At 40.2% G+C, this 23,810-nt stretch overlaps 1 protein-coding gene across 3 annotated transcripts in view; it reads left to right on the forward strand.

Moving 5' to 3' along the window:
* bach2b (BTB and CNC homology 1, basic leucine zipper transcription factor 2b) overlaps window positions 1–23,810 on the forward strand; it is a 171,302-nt gene that overhangs the window by 106,785 nt on the left and 40,707 nt on the right. For all 3 annotated transcript variants that reach the window (XM_061900346.1, XM_061900344.1, XM_061900345.1), the window contains exon 2: window positions 15,271–15,525. In XM_061900346.1, coding sequence (XP_061756330.1) covers window positions 15,271–15,525 — 255 coding nt within the window. The remainder of the gene's footprint in view (window positions 1–15,270; window positions 15,526–23,810) is intronic.

The following is a 23,810-nucleotide window of genomic DNA, read 5'->3' on the forward strand; positions in this document are numbered from 1 at the left end:
ACGGCCCCTTTTACACAGATCTGGCCCTTTCCTACTGTAGTTTGTTAGTGTGCTGCACTATAGATGCCATGTTGGTTGCAGTTTTCGGGGAATACTATTTGGAAAAAGGTAACAAATACTACATCAAGCTATTAGGGGCGTCCCAATCTGACAGTAACATCAGATATTGGTCTAATACCAGCAAAGAACAATGAAAAAAATATAAGGAAAAAAGACAAGTGGAAATTATGGGGACAGAACGAGAACAATATACAGTAGACAATAAAAATAAGACAAAACAAAAAATATATATATTTCACACACATCCACAAACACACATTTAGACACACCTTCTCCTCATTCAATGCGTTTTCTTTATCTTCATGACTATTTACATTGTAGATTGTCACTGAAGGCATCAAAACTATGAATGTGGAGTTATGTACTTATATTCCAGTTTCTTCAAAATAGCCACCCTCTGATCACTGCTTTGCCCACTCTTGGCATTCTCTCGAGGAGCTTCCAGCACACCTGTGAAGTGAAAACCGTTTCAGGTGACTACCTTTTGAATCTCATCGAGAGAATGCTAAGAGTGTGCGGAAAAGTAACCAGAGAATAGGGTGGCTATATTGAAGGAAGTGGAATACAAAACACGTTTTCGGTTATTACATCTTTTTTTTTTGTCAAGTACATAACCCCACATGTGTTCATTCGTAGTTTTGATGCCTTCAGTGACAATCTACAATGTAAATAGTCATGAAAATAAAGAAAACGCAATGAAATGAGAAGGTGTGTCCAAACTTTTGGCCTGCACTGTAAATATAGAGACACACACATATATATATATATATATACATATATATATATATATATATATATATATATATATATATATATATATATATATATATATGTATACACAAATCCCGTTTACATATGAGTTGGGAAATTATGTTAGATGTAAATATAAACGGAATACAATGATTTGCAAATCATTTTGAGGACATTCTCAGTTGAATATGCTACAAAGACAACATATTTGATGTTCAAACTGAGAAACTTTTTTTTTTTGCAAACTAATCATTACTTTTACAATTTGATGCCAGCAACATGTGACTAAGAAGTTGGGAAAGGTGGCAATAAATACTGATAAAGTTGAGGAATGCTCATCAAACACTTATATGGAACATCCCAAATGTGTGCACGCTAATTGGGAACAGGTGGGTGCCATGATTGGGTATAAAAGCAGCTTCCATGAAATGCTAAGTACTTCACAAGCAAGGATGGGGTGAGGGTCACCACTTTGTAAGCAAATTGTCGAACAGTTTACAACAACATTTCTCAACGAGCTATTGCAAAGAATTTAGGGATTTTACCATCAAGGTCCGTAAAATCATCAAAAGGTTCAGAGAATCTGGAAAAATCACTCCAATTAAGTGATGATATTACGGACCTTTGATCCCTCAGGCGGTACTGCATCAAAAACTGACATCAGTGTGTAAAGGATATCATCACATGGGCTCAGGAACACTTCATAAAACCACTGTCAGTAACTACAGTTGGTTGCTACATCTGTAAGTACAAGTTAAAACTCTACTATGCAAATCCAAACCCATTTATCATTTACAACACCCTGAAACGCCACCGGCTTGGCTGGGCCCAAGCTCACCTAAGATGGACTGATAAAGAGTGGAAAAGTGTTCTGTGGTCTCACGAGTCCACATTTCAAATTATATTTGGAAACAGAGGACGTGGTGTCCTCCAGAACAAAGAGGAAAATAACCAGATTGTTATAGGCGCAAAGTTCAAAAGCCAGCATCTGTGATGTTATGGGGCTGTATTAGTGCCCAAGGCATGGGTAACTTACACATCTCTGAAGGCACCATTAATGCTGAAAGGTCCATACAGGTTTTGGAGCAACATATGTTGTCATCCAAGCAACGTTATCATGGACGCCCCTGCTTATTTCAGCAAGACAATGCCTAGCCACGTGTTACAACAGTGTGGCTTCGTAGTAAAAGAGTGTGGGTACTTTCCTGGCCCGCCTGCAGTCCAGACATGTCTCCCATCGAAAATGTGTGGCGCATTACGAAGCGTAAAATACGACAACAAGACCCCGGACTGTTGAACAACTTAAGCTTGACATCAAGCAAGAATGGTAAAGAATTACACTTTCAAAGCTTCAACAATTAGTTTCCTCAGTTCCCAAACGTTTATTGAGTGTTGTTAAAAGAAAAGGTGATGTAACACAGTGGTGAACATGCACTTTCCCAACTACTTTGGCACGTGTTGCAGCCATGAAATTCTAAGTTAATTATTGTTTGCAAAAACAAATAAAGTTTATGAGTTTGAACATCAAATATCTTGTCTTTGTAGTGCATTCAATTGAATATGCGTTGAAAAGGATTTGCAAATCATTGTATTCTGTTTATATTTACATCTAACACAATTTCCCAACTCATATGGAAATGGGGTTTGTATATATATATATATATATATATATATTCATATATATATATATATATATATATATATATACATAGCAGGAGCTCCTGCTAAATATGGAACATTTGGCAGAAATACCGGACAATTCTACAAACTTTATGGCTGGCTCACATCGTGGTCACTCCGTGATCACGTACGACCGCCAGACACTTCTGGATGTGGACATATCGGGCCGTTTTGGACTGATAGACGCGTGCTTGCTAGACCTGCTAACTAGCACGGGAATACTTCGACGGCTACATCCAGCGGCCTGTGAAGCAGGGGAGTATAGTAGCAGCGGGGGCCGTCTACGGAGCAGACGCCAGCGGTGTGATAGGAAACGCGGATGCCGAGCGGGGCTAAAAACAAAGCAGAAGGCTAATCCCCACAGAACACCACTTCCCTCCATCCTGAAGCCGGATTTAAATGGAAGATGCGAGACTACTGGTCTGGGTAAGGAGTCAGTTAAATTAGAACAAGTTTTTTCTGCTTTGAGTGTTTCAGAGTTGGACATGTGTTTTACTGAGGTGGCTAACTATGATGCGTGCAGTTTATCAAAGCAACAAACAAACAATCGGAAAATTCCCGTCGTATCAATTCCTAGATATGGTCGTAATTATACTAAATGCACTGGGCATAATAAACACAACATTATTAATATTGCTACTACGGATAATTTGATCAAAAATTCCCTAAAAAGCCCACTACCTATAATATAGGTTTTTTAAACATAAGATCATTGTCTCCCAAAACGTTGTTAGTTAATGATATCATCAGAGACAACAATCTTAACGTCATCGGTCTCAGCGAAACCTGGCTTAAACCAAACAAATTTTTTGCGCTAAACGAGGCATGTCCTCCTAACTTTACACATGCGCATATTGCCCGTCCTCTTAAAAGGGGTGGGGGGGTCGCACTAATATACAACGAAAACTTTAACCTTAGTCCTAACATGAATAATAAATATAAATCGTTTGAGGTGCTTACTATGAGGTCTGTCACACCGCTGCCTCTACACTTGGCTGTTATCTACCGCCCCCCAGGGCCCTGTTCGGACTTTATCAATGAATTCTCAGAGTTTGTTGCTGATCTAGTGACACACGCCGATAATATAATCATAATGGGGGACTTTAATATCCATATGAATACCCCATCGGATCCACCGTGCGTAGCGCTCTGGACTATAATTGATAGCTGTGGTCTCACACAAATAATAAATGGACCCACGCATCGCAACGGTAATACGATAGACCTAGTGCTTGTCAGGGGTATCACCGTTTCCAAAGTTACGATACTCCCGTATACTAAAATATTGTCCGATCATTACCTTATAAAATTCGAGGTTCAGACGCATGTTCGGCAAACTAATAATAATAATAACTGCTATAGCAGCCGCAACATTAATACGGCCACAACGACAACTCTTGCTGACCTACTGCCCTCGGTAATGGCACCATTCCCAAAGTATGTGGGCTCTATTGATAACCTCACTAACAACTTTAACGACGCCCTGCGCGAAACCATTGATAACATAGCACCGCTAAAGTTAAAAAAGGCTCCAAAAAAGCGCACCCCGTGGTTTACAGAAGAAACTAGAGCTCAGAAATTATTATGTAGAAAGCTGGAACGCAAATAGCATACGACTAAACTTGAGGTGCACCATGAAGCATGGAGTGATGATTTAATAACTTATAAACGCATGCTTACCTTAGCTAAAGCTAAATATTACTCAAATCTCATCCACCGTAATAAAAACAATCCTAAATTTTTGTTTAGTACGGTAGCATCGCTAACCCAGCAAGGGACTCCTTCCAGTAGCTCCACCCACTCAGCTGATGACTTTATGCAATTCTTTAGTAAGAAAATTGAAGTCATTAGAAAGGAGATTAAAGACAATGCGTCCCAGCTACAACTGGGTTCTATTAACACTGACACGATTGTATATACGGCGGATACTGCCCTCCAAAATAGTTTCTCTTGTTTTGAGGAAATAACATTAGAGGAATTGTTACAACGTGAAAATGGAATAAAACAAACAACATGTTTACTTGACCCACTTCCTGGGAAACTGATCAAGGAGCTCTTTGTATTATTAGGTCCATCAGTGCAAAATATTAAAAACTTATCACTTTCCTCGGGCACTGTTCCCCTAGCATTCAAAAAAGCGGTTATTCATCCTCTTCTTAAAAGACCTAACCTCGATCCTGACCTCACGGTAAACTACCGACCGGTGTCTCACCTTCCCTTTATTTCAAAAATCCTCGAAAAAATTGTTGCGGAGCAGTTAAATGAACACTTAGCGTCTAACAATCTATGTGAAACCTTTCAATTTGGTTTCAGGGCAAATCACTCCACGGAGACAGCCCTCCCAAAAATGACTAATGATCTATTGCTAACGATGGATTCTGATGCGTCATCTATGTTGCTGCTCCTCGATCTTAGCGCTGCTTTCGATACCGTCGATCATAATATTTTATTAGAACGTATCAAAACACGAATTGGTATGTCAGACTTAGCCCTGTCTTGGTTTAACTCTTATCTTACTGATAGTATGCAGGGCGTCTCCCATAACAATGTGACCTCAGGCTACGTTAAGGTAACGTGTGGAGTTCGCCAGGGTTCGGTCCTTGGCCCTGCACTCTTCAGCATCTACATGCTGCCGCTAGGTGACATCATACGCAAATACCGTGTTAGCTTTCACTGTTATGCTGATGACACCCAACTCTACATGCCCCTAAAGCTGACCAACACGCCGGATTGTAGTCAGCTGGAGGCGTGTCTTAATGAAATTAAACAATGGATGTCCGCTAACTTTTTGCAACTCAACGCCAAAAAAACGGAAATGCTGATTATCGGTCCTGCTAGACACCGAACTCTATTTAATAATACAACTCTAACATTTGACAACCAAACAATTAAACAAGGCGACACGGTAAAGAATCTGGGTGTTATCTTTGACCCAACTCTCTCCTTTGAGTCACACATTAAAAGCGTTACTAAAACGGCCTTCTTTCATCCCCGTAATATCGCTAAAATTCGCTCCATTCTGTCCACTAAAGACGCTGAGATCATTATCCATGCGTTTGTTACGTCTCGCCTCGACTACTGTAACGTATTATTTTCGGGTCTCCCCATGTCTAGCATTAAAAGATTACAGTTGGTACAAAATGCGGCTGCTAGACTTTTGACAAGAACAAGAAAGTTTGATCACATTACGCCTGTACTGGCTCACCTGCACTGGCTTCCTGTGCACTTAAGATGTGACTTTAAGGTTTTACTACTTACGTATAAAATACTACACGGTCTAGCTCCATCCTATCTTGCCGATTGTATTGTACCATATGTCCCGGCAAGAAATCTGCGTTCAAAGGACTCCGGCTTATTAATGATTCCGAAAGCCCAAAAAAAGTCTGTGGGCTATAGAGCGTTTTCATTTCGGGCTCCAGTACTCTGGAATGCCCTCCCGGTAAAAGTTCGAGATGCCACCTCAGTAGAAGCATTTAAGTCTCACCTTAAAACTCATTTGTATACTCTAGCCTTTAAATAGACTCCCTTTTTCGACCAGTTGATCTGCCGTTTCTTTTCTTTTTCTCCTATGTCCCACTCTCCCTTGTGGAGGGGGTCCGGTCCGATCCGGTGGCCATGTACTGCTCGCCTGTGTATCGGCTGGGGACATCTCTGCGCTGCTGATCCGCCTCCGCTTGGGATGTTTTCTTGCTGGCTCCGCTGTGAACGGGACTCTCGCTGCTGTGTTGGATCCGCTTTGGACTGGACTCTTGCGTCTGTGTTGGATCCATTATGGATTGAACTTTCACAGTATCATGTTAGACCCGCTCGACATCCATTGCTTTCCTCCTCTCCAAGGTTCTCATAGTCATCATTGTCACCGACGTCCCACTGGGTGTGAGTTTTCCTTGCCCTTATGTGGGCCTACCGAGGATGTCATAGTGGTTTGTGCAGCCCTTTGAGACACTAGTGATTTAGGGCTATATAAGTAAACATTGATTGATGATTGATTGATATATATATATATATATATATATATATATATATATAGAGTGCGGCTGTTGACTCAACGCTCAAGCGACTGCAAGGCATATATATATATATATATATATATATATATATATATATATATATATATATATATATATATATATGTATATATATATATATATGTAATATAAAAAAAAAATAATTTGGGCCAAAGGGGTCGCATTTCAATTTCACAAACTTGTTATTTGTAATGTCGGCCAGAGGGGGAGCACTTTGAATTTTTACACACACTTGTTATTTCATATGTTAATTAGAGGGGAGCACTTTTAAAACCGACACACAGTCAATTAGAAAATTCCGTCCTTTTTGTAATGTGCTTAAGGCCAAACGAGTCACGGACCACAAATGGCCCCTGTGCCGCACTTTGGGAAACCCAGCTGTAGAAGCTATCTGTTAATGGCCGCTACAGTTTTAGTACTGTAGTGTATTTGTTCATCCTATGTTCACATATGGGACGCGGGCTATCTTACGTCAGCATCCGAAGTCGTATATATTACATTTTAAAGCATTTATCGGACATCCCTACTCACAACCTACCGATCTCAGGTAGTGTCCCCAGGGGTGTCAAACGTACCGGATCAGGCCCTCGAACAGGTTTTATCCTGGCCCGCAGGATGAGTTTGCTAAGTATAAAAAACCTAAAGTTTTTGATTGAAAGAAACAGCTCTTGTAAATGTTTACTGGATGTTTCAATAGCAATGCTTTGTATCTCTGTAGATCAGGGGTCGGCAACCCGTGTCTCCGGAGCCCCATGCGGCTCTTGGATCACCCTGATGTGGCTCAGCTGCATACTTGCCGATCCCCCCGTTGTTGCGGATTTCAGTGCCTCTCCCAGAAATCTCCCCAGAATAACATTCTCAGATATTCACCCGGACAACAATATTTAGGGCGTGTCATGATGGCAACACCTTAAACGTCCTCTCGACTATGTCGTCGCGTCCGCTTTAATACTATGCTATCTGAGGGCCGGCTGGCCACATCTAGAGTGCGGCTGTTGACTCAACGCTCAAGCGACTGCAAGGCATACTTGTTCAACAGCCATACAGGTTACACTGAGGGTTGTGATATAAACAACTTTAACACTCTTACTAATATGCGCCACACTGTGAGCCCACACCAAACAAGAACGACAAACACATTTTGGGAGAACACCCGCGCTGTAACACAACATAAACACAACAGAACAAATACCCAGAATCCCATGCATCCCTAACTCTTCTGGGCTACAATAAAAAACCCCACTACCCAAACCCCCCACACCCCCCTCCGTGCGTCGGTTGAGGTGGGCTGGTTTGGGGAGCGGGGTTTGGTGGTATTGGGGGTGTAAAATGTAGCCCAGAAGAGTTAGGGATGCATGGGATTCTGGGCATTTGTTCTGTTGTGTTTATGTTGTGTTACGGTGCGGATGTTCTCCCGAAATGTATTTGTCATTCTTGTTTGGTGTGGGTTCACAGTGTGGCGCATATTATTAAGAGTGCCAAAGTTGTTTATATCACGACCCTCAGTGTAACCTGTATGGCTGTTGAGCAAGTATGCCTTGCAGTCGCTTATGGGTGTTTGCAGAAGCCTCATACAACATGTGAATGGGCTGGTAAGCTGTTTGTTACGGTTGTAGAGGGCGCTAAACGCATTGTCATCATAGCATGCCCTTATTATTGTTGTTTGGGTGAAAACCAGCAGACAGTCGAGAGAATGATTGCTCTGATGATACTGGGTAGTCTCCCGGAAAAATTGAGATGGTTGGCAAATGTGATGTAGTCAAGCGGCATTCAAATTAAACTCGCGGGCAGCACTAATATTACATTTTTATATTATTGTGCGGGCCGTGTGTCTGAGACCACTGGTTATTACATATTACAAAGCAAAAAAAAATCTTTAAATTTCAAAAGAGTCTTGTGGCTCCCATAGTTTTCTTTATTTTGTGAAACGGGTCAAAATGGCTCTTTGAGTGGTAAAGGTTGCCGACCCCTGCTGTAGATGATGGTACATATGTAGAAAATAAACCACATGATGTTAGTACATCAATCGAGGAAAATGATCAAACTACAAACATGGCATACTGTAATTTGATTTTGATATTTTTTTATCTTGATAGATTACACACCATTGAGTTGACGGATGAACATTATCACATCATTCATTCAGAAAATATAAATAACGACAAATAAAGATAGAATACTATTAACCGCAACATGTAAGTGTAAAAAAACAACAACATTATGATTTGTACATTTTCAGAAGGTGCTTCTTCTATATTTAAACACAGAAAACAATCTGAAGGTGTCTTTATTTCTATGTTATCGTGCCGGGATTTTACCACTTGGGAGTAGATTTTTCTCCATGTGGCCCCCGATCTAAAATGAGTTTGACACCCCTGCTCTAACCACTAAGGGACTAACTGGGTAGGTCGGTACTTGGATGTTGAAGTCTGCAATAAAGCTTGATTGAGTGATTACTTGCAGAAAGAATGATTTGATCTACATAAATATGGCCTCAACTCTGTCATATCCTGAGATGACTCCGTATGGAGAACATTTATGTTTTAACTTTGCATACCAAGTGGATGCTTTAAAAATGCATATCTAATGCATGCTCATGCTTTGGTAATCGTCTGACTCTTGCAAGTACGAGCAGCATGTCTTCATCGTGGGTGTCTGGCATATATTATCTCCGGATCAATACCACCAACCGTGACCTTTTTTTTTTTTTTAATGCTAAATAGGTTGTTTATCTCGGACATGGGGAATGAGAGGACTCTGCTCTGAAACCTCCAGTGGTCACAGTGGAAATTCCCTCAAAACTTGCAATGGATCAAAGCTTTGATGTTCATGTGTGATGTGAGCCAACTGACAGTTTCTTCGCAGTACAAGTCAATAAGTTCATTAACCCGCAAGACTCCAGATCCAAATGAAATGAATTTAAAGGAGAACTGCACTTTTTGGGGGGGAATTTTCCCTGTCATTCACAATCATTATCAGAGAAATGACAGATGTATTTTTTTTTTTTGTGTGCATTTTAAATAAACGTCGATAAAATTCCGCTTACAACGGAGCCAATGAGAGGTCCTCTATGCCACCCTTGAAACAAAAACAATAAAATAGATAACCATCCAAAAATCTCCCACTATAGTCCATTTACAGTTCATGACTATTGTCCAACTCTTAATTACCGATTCTGATATCAACCAATACAGATGTATACAGTCGTGGAATTAACACATTATTATGCCTAATTTTGTTGTGATGCCCCGCTGGATGCATTAAACAATGTAACTGTCACACCCATGGGATCATGTTTTGTTTTGGTCATGTTTGGTTTTGTTTTTTTGGACATTCAGTTGTTGTTCCTGCACTTCCTTGTTTGTCTTATAGCAAAAATATAGTCCTGGCAACTTCCAGTTTAAATATTAGCTATGATGAGTGCAAACAGGTGTGAGACAGGACAGGGGCGTGACATGAAGACAACGTGAAACTAATGAGTTGCTATGGTTATAAGACAAACAAGAAAGTGCAGGAACAAGAACTGAATGTCCAAAAAACAAAACCAAACATGACCAAAACAAAACATGATCCCATGGGCGTGACAGTAACAAGGTTTTCCAAAATAAATCAACTCAAGTTATGGGGAAAAAAATGCCAACATGGTGATGACATATTTATTATTGGAGTCACAAAGTGCATTATTTTTCTTAACATGCCTGAGAGAGCATGAGGAGGTTGGGGGGGCGGGGTTGATGTGGGAGGCGGAGCGGGCGGGGGTATATATTGTAGCGTCCCGGTAGAGTTAGTGCTGCAAGGGTTTCTGGGTATTTGTTCTGTTGTGTTACGGTGTGGATGTTCTCCCGAAATGTGTTAGTCATTCTTGTTTGGTGTGGGTTGACAGTGTGGTGCATGTTTGTAACAGTGTTAAAATTGTTTATACGGCCACCCTCAGGGTCAACACCAAGTGTGTATGCATTCACTAGTGTGTGTGAAAAGCCTTAGGTATTATGGGATTGGGCCGGCACGCAAATGCAGTGTATCACTCCGTACAGCGGTGGTTAAAAAAGTCATAAATTGTACTTATTTGACACCGATAATTTTCCGATATTACATTTTAAAGCATTTATCGGCCAATAATAGCGGCAGTCCAATATTATCGGACATCTGTAGTTACAAGCTTCGGAATTTGCATGCACTTTGCACGGCCCATTAATCTCTTTTTTTAGATTATTCTACTTTAAGGATTGTGAGAAGCCATAATCAAAATTCTATTAATTGTCGAGCCCTAGATGTGATCGATTGAATGCCTTGAGAATTCTATCACAGACATTTTTTTATTTAAATGTGACTAATTCTGAACCTATTCTGCAGTCTTTGTCACAGTTGGTATGTGCTTTAAATTAGTAGCCCTGCCTGTGTGACATCTCTAATCATTATAGAATCCGTCATAATCTGTTACTATTGTAGTTTTTAGCACTTACGGAAATGATAAAGGTGAGGTTCCTTCTGGAGGTTTTCTGCGTGTTGGTACTTGCAGAATAACTACAAGTGTTATGCTGCAAAAAGTCAGTGTTGGAAATCAATAAAAAAAAAAAAAAATGAGGGGTATTTTATTTGAACTAAGCAAAATTATCTGCTAATAGAACAAGAAAATTCGGCTTGTCAAGACTTTCCAAAACAAGTCAAGTTAGCTAACCTCAGTGAACCCAAAAATACCTTAAAATAAGTATATTCTCACTAATAACAAGTGCACTTTTCTTGGTAGAAAAAAAAATGAAACCTTTTTGCTCAATATGTTGAAAAATATTCTTAAATTAAGTAAATGCTAGTGCCATTATTTTGACATAATGATATGCGCTCGGCATCAAGAAATTATTACTTTAAAAAAGTAATTTTATACTTGTGAATGTTAATGACACAGCTTTGCAACAGTTGATATTCTAATTTCGAACATGTTTTACTCAATATAAGTCATAAAATCTCAGCAACGAGCTGTAATATCTGAGATAATTTAGGACCAAAACCCTTAAAACAAGTAAAAGACTCTAACATAAAATCTGCTTAGTGAGAAGAACTATCTTAGACATAATATAAGCAAATATCACCCTTATTTGAGATATTTAATCTTAATTAGATTTCAGTTTTTGCAGTGTAGCCGTAGAAGTATAGAAAGAGTAAGAGTATCCTGCAAAGTATCAGCAAATACGATATGTACAAATATGATAGTAAAAGTGATAGCAAAGAAGCAGTTAGCGAAATTAATAATAATACAGGAATGACAATGAGCATTTTTACACTACAAATGGAGCAATAAAAATACCAATAGAAATATTGCTATTGATGATGAACAATACCAATAATTTACCTCTGTTATCAACAATACAGGTGTTCAAATGCAACAATACATATACGTAATGATAACTAGAGATACAAAAGAATGCAGAACAATGGAGGGGAAGAAAGAGCTATTCTAGCCATTAGACTGTTCTAATTTTTATTTGTATTTCTTTTTATTATTATTATTATTATTTTTAAATACACTGTAGCACTTTAAGGTTGTTAGCTCAATGTAAAGTGTTTTGTTACAAATAAAATCTATTATTATTATTATATGCAAAGTGACAGCCATTTATCAACAACACCCAGAAACGCCACCGGCTTCGCTGGGCCCAAGCTAATCCAGGATGGACTGATGCAAAGTGGAAAAATGTTCTGTGGTCTGACGAGTCCACATTTCAAATTGTTTTCGTAAACTGTGGACGTCGTATCCTCTGGAATAGAGAGGAAAAGGTCCATCCGAATTGTTATAGGCGCCAAGTTCAAAAGCCAGCGTCTGTGATGGTATGGAGGTGTATTAGTGCCCAAGGCATGGGTAACTTACACATCTGTGAAGGCACCGTTAATACTGAAAGGTACATACAGGTTTTGGAGCAACATATGTTGCCATCCAAGCAACGTTATCATGGACGCCCCTGCTTATTACAGAAACAATGCCAAGCCATATTCTTCGTAGTAAAAAAGTGCCGGTACTAGACTAGTCAGTGTAGTCCGTGTAGTCCAGACCATCTGGTCAACCAACGAACAAGATTTCTCTACAGAATCTCTTCTCTGGTCAACAAAAGCACCTTGAAGACTCTAGCGGGAACTCTCATTCAAATCTTTTTCGATTACGCCTGCACCGCTTGGTACCCCAGAACCGCCAAAACCCTCAAATCTAGACTCCAAACATCCCAGAACAAGCTTGTCAGTTTACTTCTAGACCTCCGCCCCAGATCACACCTCACTCCTACCCACTTCTCCAAAGTGGGCTGGCTCAGGGTGTAGGACAGAGTAAAACAACTTGCACTGAGCCTAGTCTATAAATGAACATTGAAAATGTTTGTCGAAATACCTATCATAGCAACATAATGCCTTTATTTCTTTCACAGAAAAGAGCAATTCGAGTAATTTTTAAAGTAGGATATAGAGACCACACAAATCCACTCTTCATTAGGTCAGGATTACTAAAACTAGACATTGTAGAATTGAATACTCTATTAATGATGTTCAAAGCGAGAAATATAGTTCTTCCGAAGGACATACAAAAGTTATTTGTGTTTACATCTGAAGATGAGAACCACAGAAGGCCGTATGACTTTAAACATCAAAGAGTGCGAACAAATTTGAAACAAATGTGCTTGTCTGTTGTTGGTGTGAAAGCATGGAATTCTCTAAACAAAGACTTAAAGGCCTACTGAAATGAGATTTTCTTATTCAAACGGGGATAGCAGGTCCATTCTATGTGTTATACTTGATCATTTCGCGATATTGCCATATTTTTGTTGAAAGGATTTAGTAGAGAACATCCACGATAAAGTTCACAACTGTCGGTGCTAAGAGAAAAGCCCTGCCTCTACTGAGACAATTGTAGTTGAAAAGTTGCTTCTTACCGGAGACAAGCTGAGCTTGTGCCGTCCATAGCTGGCGTCGACTCCCCTGAGACACTGGCGTCAAGACACCCGTGGACGTACACCTCCAAATATCAGGTACTATTTAACTCACTAAAACACTAGCAACACAATAGAAAGATAAGGGATTTCCCAGAATTATCCTACTAAATGTGTCTAAAAACATCGGAATCCGTCCCAATGCAATCGCATTTTTTTTAACTTTTTTTTTTTTTCTTCTTCTAGTCCGTCGCTATCAATATCCTCAAACACGAATCTTTCATCCCTGCTCAAATTAATGGAGAAATTGTCGTTTTCTCGGTCCGAATAGCACTTTTTGTTGGAGGCTCCCATTAAAAACAATGTCAATATGTGAGGAGCTGTCACGCCAAATTTCTTCCTCCCTACAAAAACCTTCCCCCACCGCAAGGGCATAGAATTGGGTAGGGACGCTAGGGACACGTCCCTACCAATATCCAACCGCTACTGTGTAGTCACTATCAATACAAGCGCTGCCCGTAATGTTTAGGCAATGATTATGGCACAGAAAGGGTTAAATGTCGGTCTCTGCTAGAAGTCCCACCTCCAACCTAAATATCGCTCCGTGATTGGTTGCCACTTTCATACTAACTTACGTGTGATTGGCTGTCCCCGCTGTCACTCCTTTAAGCCTACATGCTAGTTGCTAGCGAGCGGAGGAGAGTGTCACGCCAAATTTCTTCCCCCCTACAAAAAACCTTCCGCCCCCATTTACTTCCGGGGTCATGATTAATACAGACGTTTTGTTAACGCTATATTATAAAAATATAACGCTATATTATAGAAATACAGACGTTTTGTTAACGCTATATTATAAAAAAAAATTCAAAAACAATTTAAAAACACAAGCTATGGGACGACGCATTTACTTCCGGAGTCACGTTTCCTCTTATGTCATCCCATAGCTTTTGTTTGTAAATTGTTTTTTAAATTTTTTTATAATATAGCGTTAACCAAACGTCTGTATTTTTTATAATATAGCGTTATATTTTTATAATATAGCGTTATATTTTTATAATATAGCGTTATATTTTTATAATATAGCGTTATATTTTTATAATATAGCGTTAACAAAACGTCTGTAATGATCATGACCCCGGAAGTAAATGGGGGGGAGGGGGGGGGTTATTGTCGGGAGAAAAAATTTGGCGTGACAGAGCCATCAACATGTGACGTCATCGTCTGCGACTTCCGGTAGAGCCAGGGCTTTTCTCTTAGCACCGAAAGTTGCGAAATTTATCGTGGATGTTCTCTACTAAATCCTTTCGGCAAAAATATGGCAATATCGCGAAATGATCAAGTATGATACATAGAATGGATCTGCTATCCCCGTTTAAATTAGAAAATGTCATTTCAGTAGGCCTTTAAGCTGTACATCAAGCAAGAATGGGAAAGAATTCCACCTGCAAAGCTTCAAAAAATTTGGTCTAATCAGTTCCCAAACATTTACTGAGTGTTGTTAAAAGGAAAGGCCACGTACTGTAGAGGTTTTGGAGCGGCATATGTTGCCATCCAAGCAACGTTATCATGGACGCCCCTGCTTATTTCAGCAAGACAATGCCAAGCCACACGTTTACACAACATGCCAACTTCACTGGCTTGGGGTTTTGTATATTGTCTACTTATATTTTGTGAAATACTTTTCATTGAGGAAATGTTGCAAGAACAAAACGGATAAAATAAGCTGTTAAAAAATTGACACTGCCCATTTTGAGAAAGAGGGCGAAGAATCTCAAGCAGAAAGCAGCAGGCTTGGGCTTGACAGGAAGCCGACCAACATCCTTCTGTTTTGCTTCTGTTTCCAGGGCGTGAGCGGAATGTCCGCGGATGAGAAGCCTGAAGCCCCCATGTATGTGTATGAGTCGACGGTTCATTGTACCAATATCCTCCTCTGCCTCAACGACCAGCGTAAGCAGGACATCCTGTGCGATGTGACAGTCCTGGTGGAGGGCAAGGAGTTTCGCGGGCACCGGGCAGTGCTGGCCGCCTGCAGCGAGTATTTCCTGCAGGTGTTGGGAGGACAGACCGAGAATGGCTTGGTGGTCACCCTTCCTGAGGAGGTAGGTCCACTCCACATATCGTTGAGACCGGGCGCAAACTCCTTTTCATTGAGGGCCACATCGCTGTTAATAATACCGTGTTTCCTTGAATTGCCGCCGGGGCGCTAATTAATTTAAAACCTCTTCTCACTCCGGCGTTTACCAAAGGCATGCGGTAAAGGCAATCATGCGCTAAGTATTTCAAAGGGGAACATTATCACCAGACCTATGTAAGCGTCAATATATAGCTTGATGTTGCAGAAAAAAGACCATATGTTTTTTTAACCGATTTCTGAACTCTAAAAGGGTGAATTTGGCAATTTAAACGCCTTTCAATTGTTCGCTGTCGGAGCGATGACCTTTCACCCGTGACGTTACAACGGGAAGCAATCCGCCATTTTCTCAAACACATTACACACACCAAGTCAAATCAGCTCATATGCGTTCTTGTTTCACATGGCGATTGTAAATGATAGGCACTACGATATAGTACCGTGGTACTATTGCATAAAAAAACTACTATACGCTGTTTGAAAAGTACCGGTTCCTGGGCATGAAGTCACGCCGTGTCATTGCTGGTTTTACGAACAGAGGAGCATGTTCGGCAGCGCACAATCAGAAAGTAATTACAAGCAGAGACAGTGTGTAGACAGAAAAGGGAGAACGGACGCATTTTGGCTTAAAAACTGACGACAAAGATGAAGCTATAACACTAAAATGCCCTCAGGAAGAGGTGCTTTAAAGGGGAACATTATTACCAGACCTATGTAAGCGTCAATATATACCTTGATGTTGCAGAAAAAAGACCATATGTTTTTTTAACCGAATTCTGAACTCTAAAAGGGTGAATTCGGCGATTTGAACGCCTTTCAATTGTTCGCCGTCGGAGCGATGACCTTTCACCCGTGACGTCACAACGGGAAGCAATCCGCCATTTTCTCAAACACATTACACACACCAAGTCAAATCAGCTCTGTTATTTTCCGTTTTTTCGACTGTTTTCCGTTCCTTGGAGACATCATGTCTCGTCGGAGGGTGTAACAACACGATCAGGGACGGGTTCAAGTTGACTTACGTGGAGTGTGTATCTATTAACACAGCATGCTAATAAATGCTAACATGCTATTAAGGCTAGCTGTATGTACATATTGCATCGTTATGCCTCATTTGTAGCTATATTTGCATCCAGCCTTTCCCTCCACCCACATTTAATGCCAAACAAACACATACCAATCGACAGATTCAAGTTGCACCAGTGGTCAAAAGATGCGAAAGTCCCTCTTTTGTTCTGCAAATTTACCGACGATAGCGATGCTACGACAGATTTCACAGAGATGTCTGGATATCCTGCGACACTCAAAGCAGATGCGTTTCCAACGATAAAGTCAACAAAAACACAAAGGTGAGTTTTGTTGATGTTATTGAAATCCGACGTATTTGGTCACAAAAGTGTTAGTAGGTGTGTGAAAACTGTGTGGAGGGCTTATAAATATGTTAAAATACATAAAATATTCATATAAATCATAAAATAAATACTACAGTGGAACTCACCCCACCCCTCCGTGCGTCGGTTGAGGTGGGCGGGGTTGGGTTGGTGGTAGCTGGGTGCATAATGGAGCCCAGGAATAGTCAAGATACATGGGATTCTGGGTATTTGTTCTGTCGTGTTTATGTTGTGTTATAGTGCGGATGTTCCCCTGAAATGTGTTTGTCATTCTTGTTTGGTGTGGGTTCACAGTGTGGCGCATATTAGTAAGAGTGTTCAAGTTTTTTATATCACAACCCTTAGTGTAACCTGTATGGCTGTAGACCAAGTATGCCTTGCAGTTGCATTTGCGTTCAGATAAGAGGTCGCATCCAAAATGTGACCGGCCGTCCGGCACACAGATCGCATGGTGAAAGTCCTGGCGCGATGACATGTAGAAATGGTGTTAGTGACATTGTCATCACGGCACGCCCTCAAAGTTTATGTCTGAGTGAAAAATCAAAAAATGTTTACCCAGGAAATTTCTGGTAGAGACACTGAAATCTGGAAATCTACTGGACTTCACCGGGCGGTCGGCAAGTATTCGGCTGAGCCACATCAGAGTGGTCAAAGAGCCGCATGCGGCTCCGGAGCCGCGGGTTGCCGACCCCCGGTGTATACGTATGTGCAACAACATGAGAATGTATACTCGGATATCACGATATAGTCATTTTCTATATCTCACAAAGACAAACCCGCGATACATCGAGTATATCGATATATCGCCCAGCCCTAGTTCAAGACTTAGTCATTTGCAAACATCACTGCACATCATAATAGCAGCTACAGTTTCCATCTTAAAGATCTAAAAAAATTATTTGGGAATGTCCGGCAGGGCAGATTGAAAAACTTAACGGGCCGCATGCGGACCCCGGGCCTTAATTTGCCCGAGATCTGGTGTCTACTGTTAACGTGTGCACAGGGTTGGCTGAGTGTGTATTTGCAGTTGTAGATGTGCTGTGCTCATCAGTAGAGTAGATTGACTAGTCAAAGCCTTTACCCTCCCCCCGTTTGTCGGACACAAAATCCCACCTCATACTGACTCTTATACACACACACACACACACACACACACACACACACATAACCATCCCCCCTCAATGATATTGAGTCAGCAGCTTCCTCCTAACAATAACTGAAACGTGCCGTGGGACACGCTGTTAGTTGACTGTAATGTGCTGCAGAGCAGAAACGTGCACAATGAAGCGCACTAATTAATAATGATGATCAATTGCACAAACAATAAAGTCATTAGGCATATGTATTGCAACAATAAATGTGTATGTGTGTATATGTATTTGTATATACTGTATGTATATATATACTGTATATATATACATATATATACACATATATATTATTTATACATATATATAAATACATATATATACATATACATATATATATATATATAAATATATATATATATATATATATATACACATACATATGTACATATTTACATACATACATATATATGTATATATACAAGGCCATGTGCGGTATAATTAAATGTTGATTAGTTTAATTCTGCAGTTGGTGGTAGCGTAGGTGTATATTGTAGCGTCCTTGAAGAGTTAGTGCTGCAAGGGAATTTGGGGTATTTGTTCTGTGGTGTTTATGTTGTGCTACGGTGCGGATGTTCTCCCGAAATGTGTTTGTCATTCTTGTTTGGTGTGGTTTCACAGTGTGGCGCATATTTGTAACAGTGTTAAAAGTTGTTTATACGGCCACCCTCAGTGTGACCTGTATGGCTGTTGACCAAGTATGCCTTGCATTCACTTGTGTGTTTCATGATCCGGGGTCCGGATCCTGTCTTTTGTGTGTTTTGTTAGTTTTGGACTCTTTTTTGGGGCGGTATAGCTCGGTTGGTAGAGCGGCCGTGCCAGCAACTTGAGGGTTGCAGGTTCGATACCCGCTTCAGCCATCCTAGTCACTGCCGTTGTGTCCTTGGGCAAGACACTTTACCCACCTGCTCCCAGTGCCACCCACACTGGTTTAAATGCAAAAATTAGATATTGGGTTTCACTATGTAAAGCGCTTTGAGTCACTAGAGAAAAAGCGCTATATAAAATATAATTCAGTAATTCACTTTAGTTCCTGTTTGTGCACCTCCTGAGTTTGTTTAGTCACCATGGTTACGTATCGCACTCACTCACCTGCCTCTGGTTAGTGTTCGGGACTCTCACCTGTTGCCCAGCTACTAATCAGAGGGCTATTTAGTCTATGCCCTGGCCTCGCTCAGTGTGGCGTCATTTGTTTGCTTCACGCAACCCTCTATGTAAGTTTTGTTTATCTCATGCCAAAGTTAGAGAGTTTTTGCCTTGTCCAGAGTTCCATGTTTTCCTGCGCTTAAATTTTGTAGATAGATTAATAAATACCGTAATAGTCCGTTTGCATCCCGGGAGAACAAACCTCGCAGTAAGCTGCGAAAACCACGTCGTGACAATGTGTGTCGCATATATTATGTGACTGGTCCGACACGCTGTTTGTACGAAGAGAAAGCGGACATGACGACAGGTTGTAGAGGACGTTAAAAGCAATATTGTTGTGCGAGTGTAAATCGGGAGGGGCACTGAAATTCGGGAGTCTCCCAGGAAAATCGGGAGGGTTGGCAAGTATGCCCGTATGAGATAATGCTGCCAGGGATTCAGTGTCATTGTTCTATGTTTTTTATGTTGTGTCACGGTGCGGATGTGTGGGTTCACAGTGAGGCGCATATTTGTAACAGTGTTAAAAGTTGTTTATACGGCCACCCTCAGTGTGACCTGTATGGCTGTTGACCAAGTATGTGTTGCATTCACTTGTGTGTCTCATGATCCGGGGTCCGGATCCTGTTTTTGATGTGTTTTGTTAGATTTGGACTCTTTTAGTTCCTGTTTGTGCACCTCCTGAGTTTGTTTAGTCACCATGGTTACGTATTGCACTCACCTGCCTCTGGTTAGTGTTCAGGACGATCACCTGTTGCCCAGCTACTAATCAGAGGGCTATGTAGTCTATACCCTGGCTTTACTCAGTGTGGCATAATTTTTTTTGCTTCATGCAACCCTCTATGTAAGTTTTGTTTATCTCATGCCAAAGTTAGAGAGTTTTTGCCTTGTCCAGAGTTCCATGTTTTCCTGCGCTAAGATTTTGTAGATAGATTAATAAATATGTTCCTACCTGCATGCCCTGTCCGTAATAGTCCGTTTGCATCCCGGGAGAACAAACCTCGCAGTAAGCTGCGAAAACCACGTCGGGACAATGTATGTGGCATATATTATGTGACTGGTCCGACACACTGTTTGTACGAAGAGAAAGCGGACATGACGACAGGTTGTAGAGAACGCTAAAAGCAATATTGTTGTGCAAGTGGAAATCGGGAGAAATTCCGGGAGAATGGTTGCCACGGGAGATTTTCGGGGGGGCACTGAAATTCGAGAGTCTTCCGGGAAAATCAGGAGGGTTGGCAAGTATGCCCGGAAGAATTAGTGATGCAAGGGATCCGGGTCTTTTTTCTGTGGTGTTTATGTTGTGTCACGGTGCGTATGTTCTCCCGAAATGTGTTTGTCATTCTTGTTTGGTGTATGTTCACAGTGTGGCGCATATTTGTAACAGTGTTAAAAGTTGTTTATACGGCCACCCTCAGTGTGACCTGTATGGCTGTTGACCAAGTAGCGTTGCATTCACTTGTGTGTCTCATGATCCTGGGTCCGGATCCTGTTTTTGTTGTGTTTTGTTAGTTTTGGGCTCTTTTAGTTCCTGTTTGTGCACCTCCTGAGTTTGTTTAGTCACCATGGTTACGTATTGCACTCACCTGCCTCTAGTTAGTGTTCGGGACGCTCACCTGTTGCCCAGCTACTAATCAGAGGGCTATTTAATATATGCCCTGGCCTCACTCAGTGTGGCGTCATTTGTTTGCTTCACGCAACCCTCTATGTAAGTTTTGTTTATCTCATGCCAAAGTTAGAGAGTTTTTGCCTTGTCCATAGTTCCATGTTTTCCTGCGCTAAGATTTTGTAGATAGAGTAATAAATATGTTCCTACCTGCATGCCCTGTCCGTAATAGTCCGTTTGCATCCCGGGAGAACAAACCTCGCAGTAAACTGCGAAAACCACGTCGTGACAATGTGTGTCGCATATATTATGTGACTGGTCCGACACGCTGTTTGTACGAAGAGAAATTTAAATCTTATTTTAAAGTGTTTTGAATTTCTTTTTAAAATTTTGTTCTGGAAAATCTAGAAGAAATAATGATGTATCTTTGTTAGAAATATAGTTTGGTCCAATTTGTTATATATTCTAACAAAATGCAGATTGGATTTTAACCTATTCAAAACATGTCATCAAAATTCTAAAATGTATTTTAATCAGGAAAAATTACTAATGATGTTCCGTAAATTATTATTATTATTTTTTTCAAAAAGATTCAAATTAGCTTGTTTTTCCTCTTCTTTTTTTCGGTTGAATTTTGAATTCTAAATAGTCGAAATTGAAGATAAATTAAGTGTAATTTTCCAGTTTTTTTCTCTTTTAAACCGTTCAATTAAGTGTTTTTTTTTCATCATTTATTCTCTACAAAAAACCTTCCGTAAAAGGAAAAAAAAAGTACAACGGAATGACAGACAGAAATACCAATTTATATATATATATATATATATATATATATATATATATATATATATATATATATATATATATATATATATATATATATATATATATATATATATATATATATACATATATATATATATATATATATGTACAGTATATAGATTTATTTATTAAAGGTAAATTGAGCAAATTGGCTAACTCTGGCAATTTATTTAAGTGTGTATCAAACTGGTAGCCCTTCGCATTAATCAGTACCCAAGAAGTAGCTCTCGGTTTCAAAAAGGTTGGTGACCCCTGCATTAGAGTCTCAAAATGCCGGCACCAAGGCGTCCTTATAAAATGCCCAAGCCACTTTACAACTGTTTTTTACAACCAAAAATGCTTTGCTCTGATTAGGGGGTACTTGAATTAAAAAAATGTTCACAGGGGGTACGTCACTGAAAAAGGGTTGAGAACCACTGCAGTAGAAGACTGCTCTAGACTTGAATGCCAACATCGCCCATGGAGCAATGGGCTGCCTCAAACTCTTGAAGACTCAGGAGTTTACCTTATTAACAGGTATTAAGCCTAAATGGAAGGCTTTGCTCCATCATCCCACACCACATGGCCACAACAAGAATAAGCCGGGAGTCTTACAAACTCTAAGGCTTTGCAGATACTTGACTGAGGACACAAGATAATACACACAGGCAGGGCTGCCAACTTAGAGCACATACCAACAGTGACCTGACAAAGACTGCAGAATAGGTTCAGAATTAGTCACATTTAAATAAAAACAATTCTAAAATTAGAGATGTCAGAATATAGCTTTTTTGCCGATATTCTGATATTGTCCAACTCTTAATTACCGAAATCAACCGATACCGATATATAGTCGTGTAATTAACACATTATTATGCCTAATTTTGTTGTGATGCCCCGCTGGATGCATCAAACAATGTAACAAGGTTTTCCAAAGTACAAACTCCGTTTCTATATGAGTTGCGAAATTGTGTTAGATGTAAATATGAACAAAATACAATGATTTGCAAATCATTTTCAACCCATATTCAGTTGAATGCGCTACAAAGACAAGTAATTCAATGTTCAAACTGATGAAAAAAAAATGTTGTTACAAATAATCATTAGCTTTATAATTTGTTACCAGCAACACGTGACAAAGAAGTTGGGAAAGGTGGCAATAAATACTGATAAAGTTGAGGAATGCTCATCAAACACTTATTCGGAACATCCCACAGGTGTGCAGGCTAATTGGGAACAGGTGGGTGTCGAGATCGGGTATAAAAACAGCTTCCCAAAAAATGCTCAGTCTTTCACAAGAAAGGATGGGGCGAGGTACACCCCTTTGTTCACAACTGCGTGAGCAAATAGTCAAACAGTTTAAGAACAACGACTCTCAAAGTGCAATTGCAGGAAATTTAGGGATTTCAACATCTACGGTCTGTAATATCATCAAAAGGTTCAGAGAATCTGGAGAAATCACTCCACGTAAGCGGCATGGCCGGAAACCAACATTGAATGACCGTGACCTTCGAGCCCTCAGACGGCACCGTGTCAAAAACCGACATCAATCTCTAAAGGATATCACCACATGGGCTCAGGAACACTTCAGAAAACCACTGTCACTAAATACAGTTCGTCGCTACATCTGTAAGTGCAAGTTAAAGCTCTACTATGCAAAGCCATCAACAACATCCAGAAACACCGCCGGCTTCTCCGGGCCCGAGCTCATCTAAGATGGACTGATGCAAAGTGAAAAAGTGGTCTGTGGGCTGACGAGTCCACATTTCAAATTGTTTTTGGAAATATTCAACATCGTGTCGTCCAGACCAAAGGGGAAGCGACGGTCCGATATTTAATCGACATTTCTACTTATTATCCAGCCATCCATCCATCCATTTTCTACCGCTTATTTCCTTTAGGGTCGCGGGGGTCGGAAATATATCTTATTTTCCCGCTCATCCTCCCTGGCTACTAGACACTCTCCACGGATACATAGCACCGTTTATCATTTTTAAATGTTTTACTGTATTTATGGGCAGGCTTAAATAATTCATAAAAAGTATCAAAAATGATCGATATTGATTAATAGAAAAAACGTATATTATGATATAGTTTCAGCAATACATGCAAAAGAACCTATTTGCCACATACAACACTGTCCTTTCAAGCTTTTCTAAGATGC

Source organism: Nerophis ophidion, linkage group LG05, assembly GCF_033978795.1.
Source record: "Nerophis ophidion isolate RoL-2023_Sa linkage group LG05, RoL_Noph_v1.0, whole genome shotgun sequence".
In the NCBI taxonomy this organism is placed as follows: domain Eukaryota; kingdom Metazoa; phylum Chordata; class Actinopteri; order Syngnathiformes; family Syngnathidae; genus Nerophis; species Nerophis ophidion.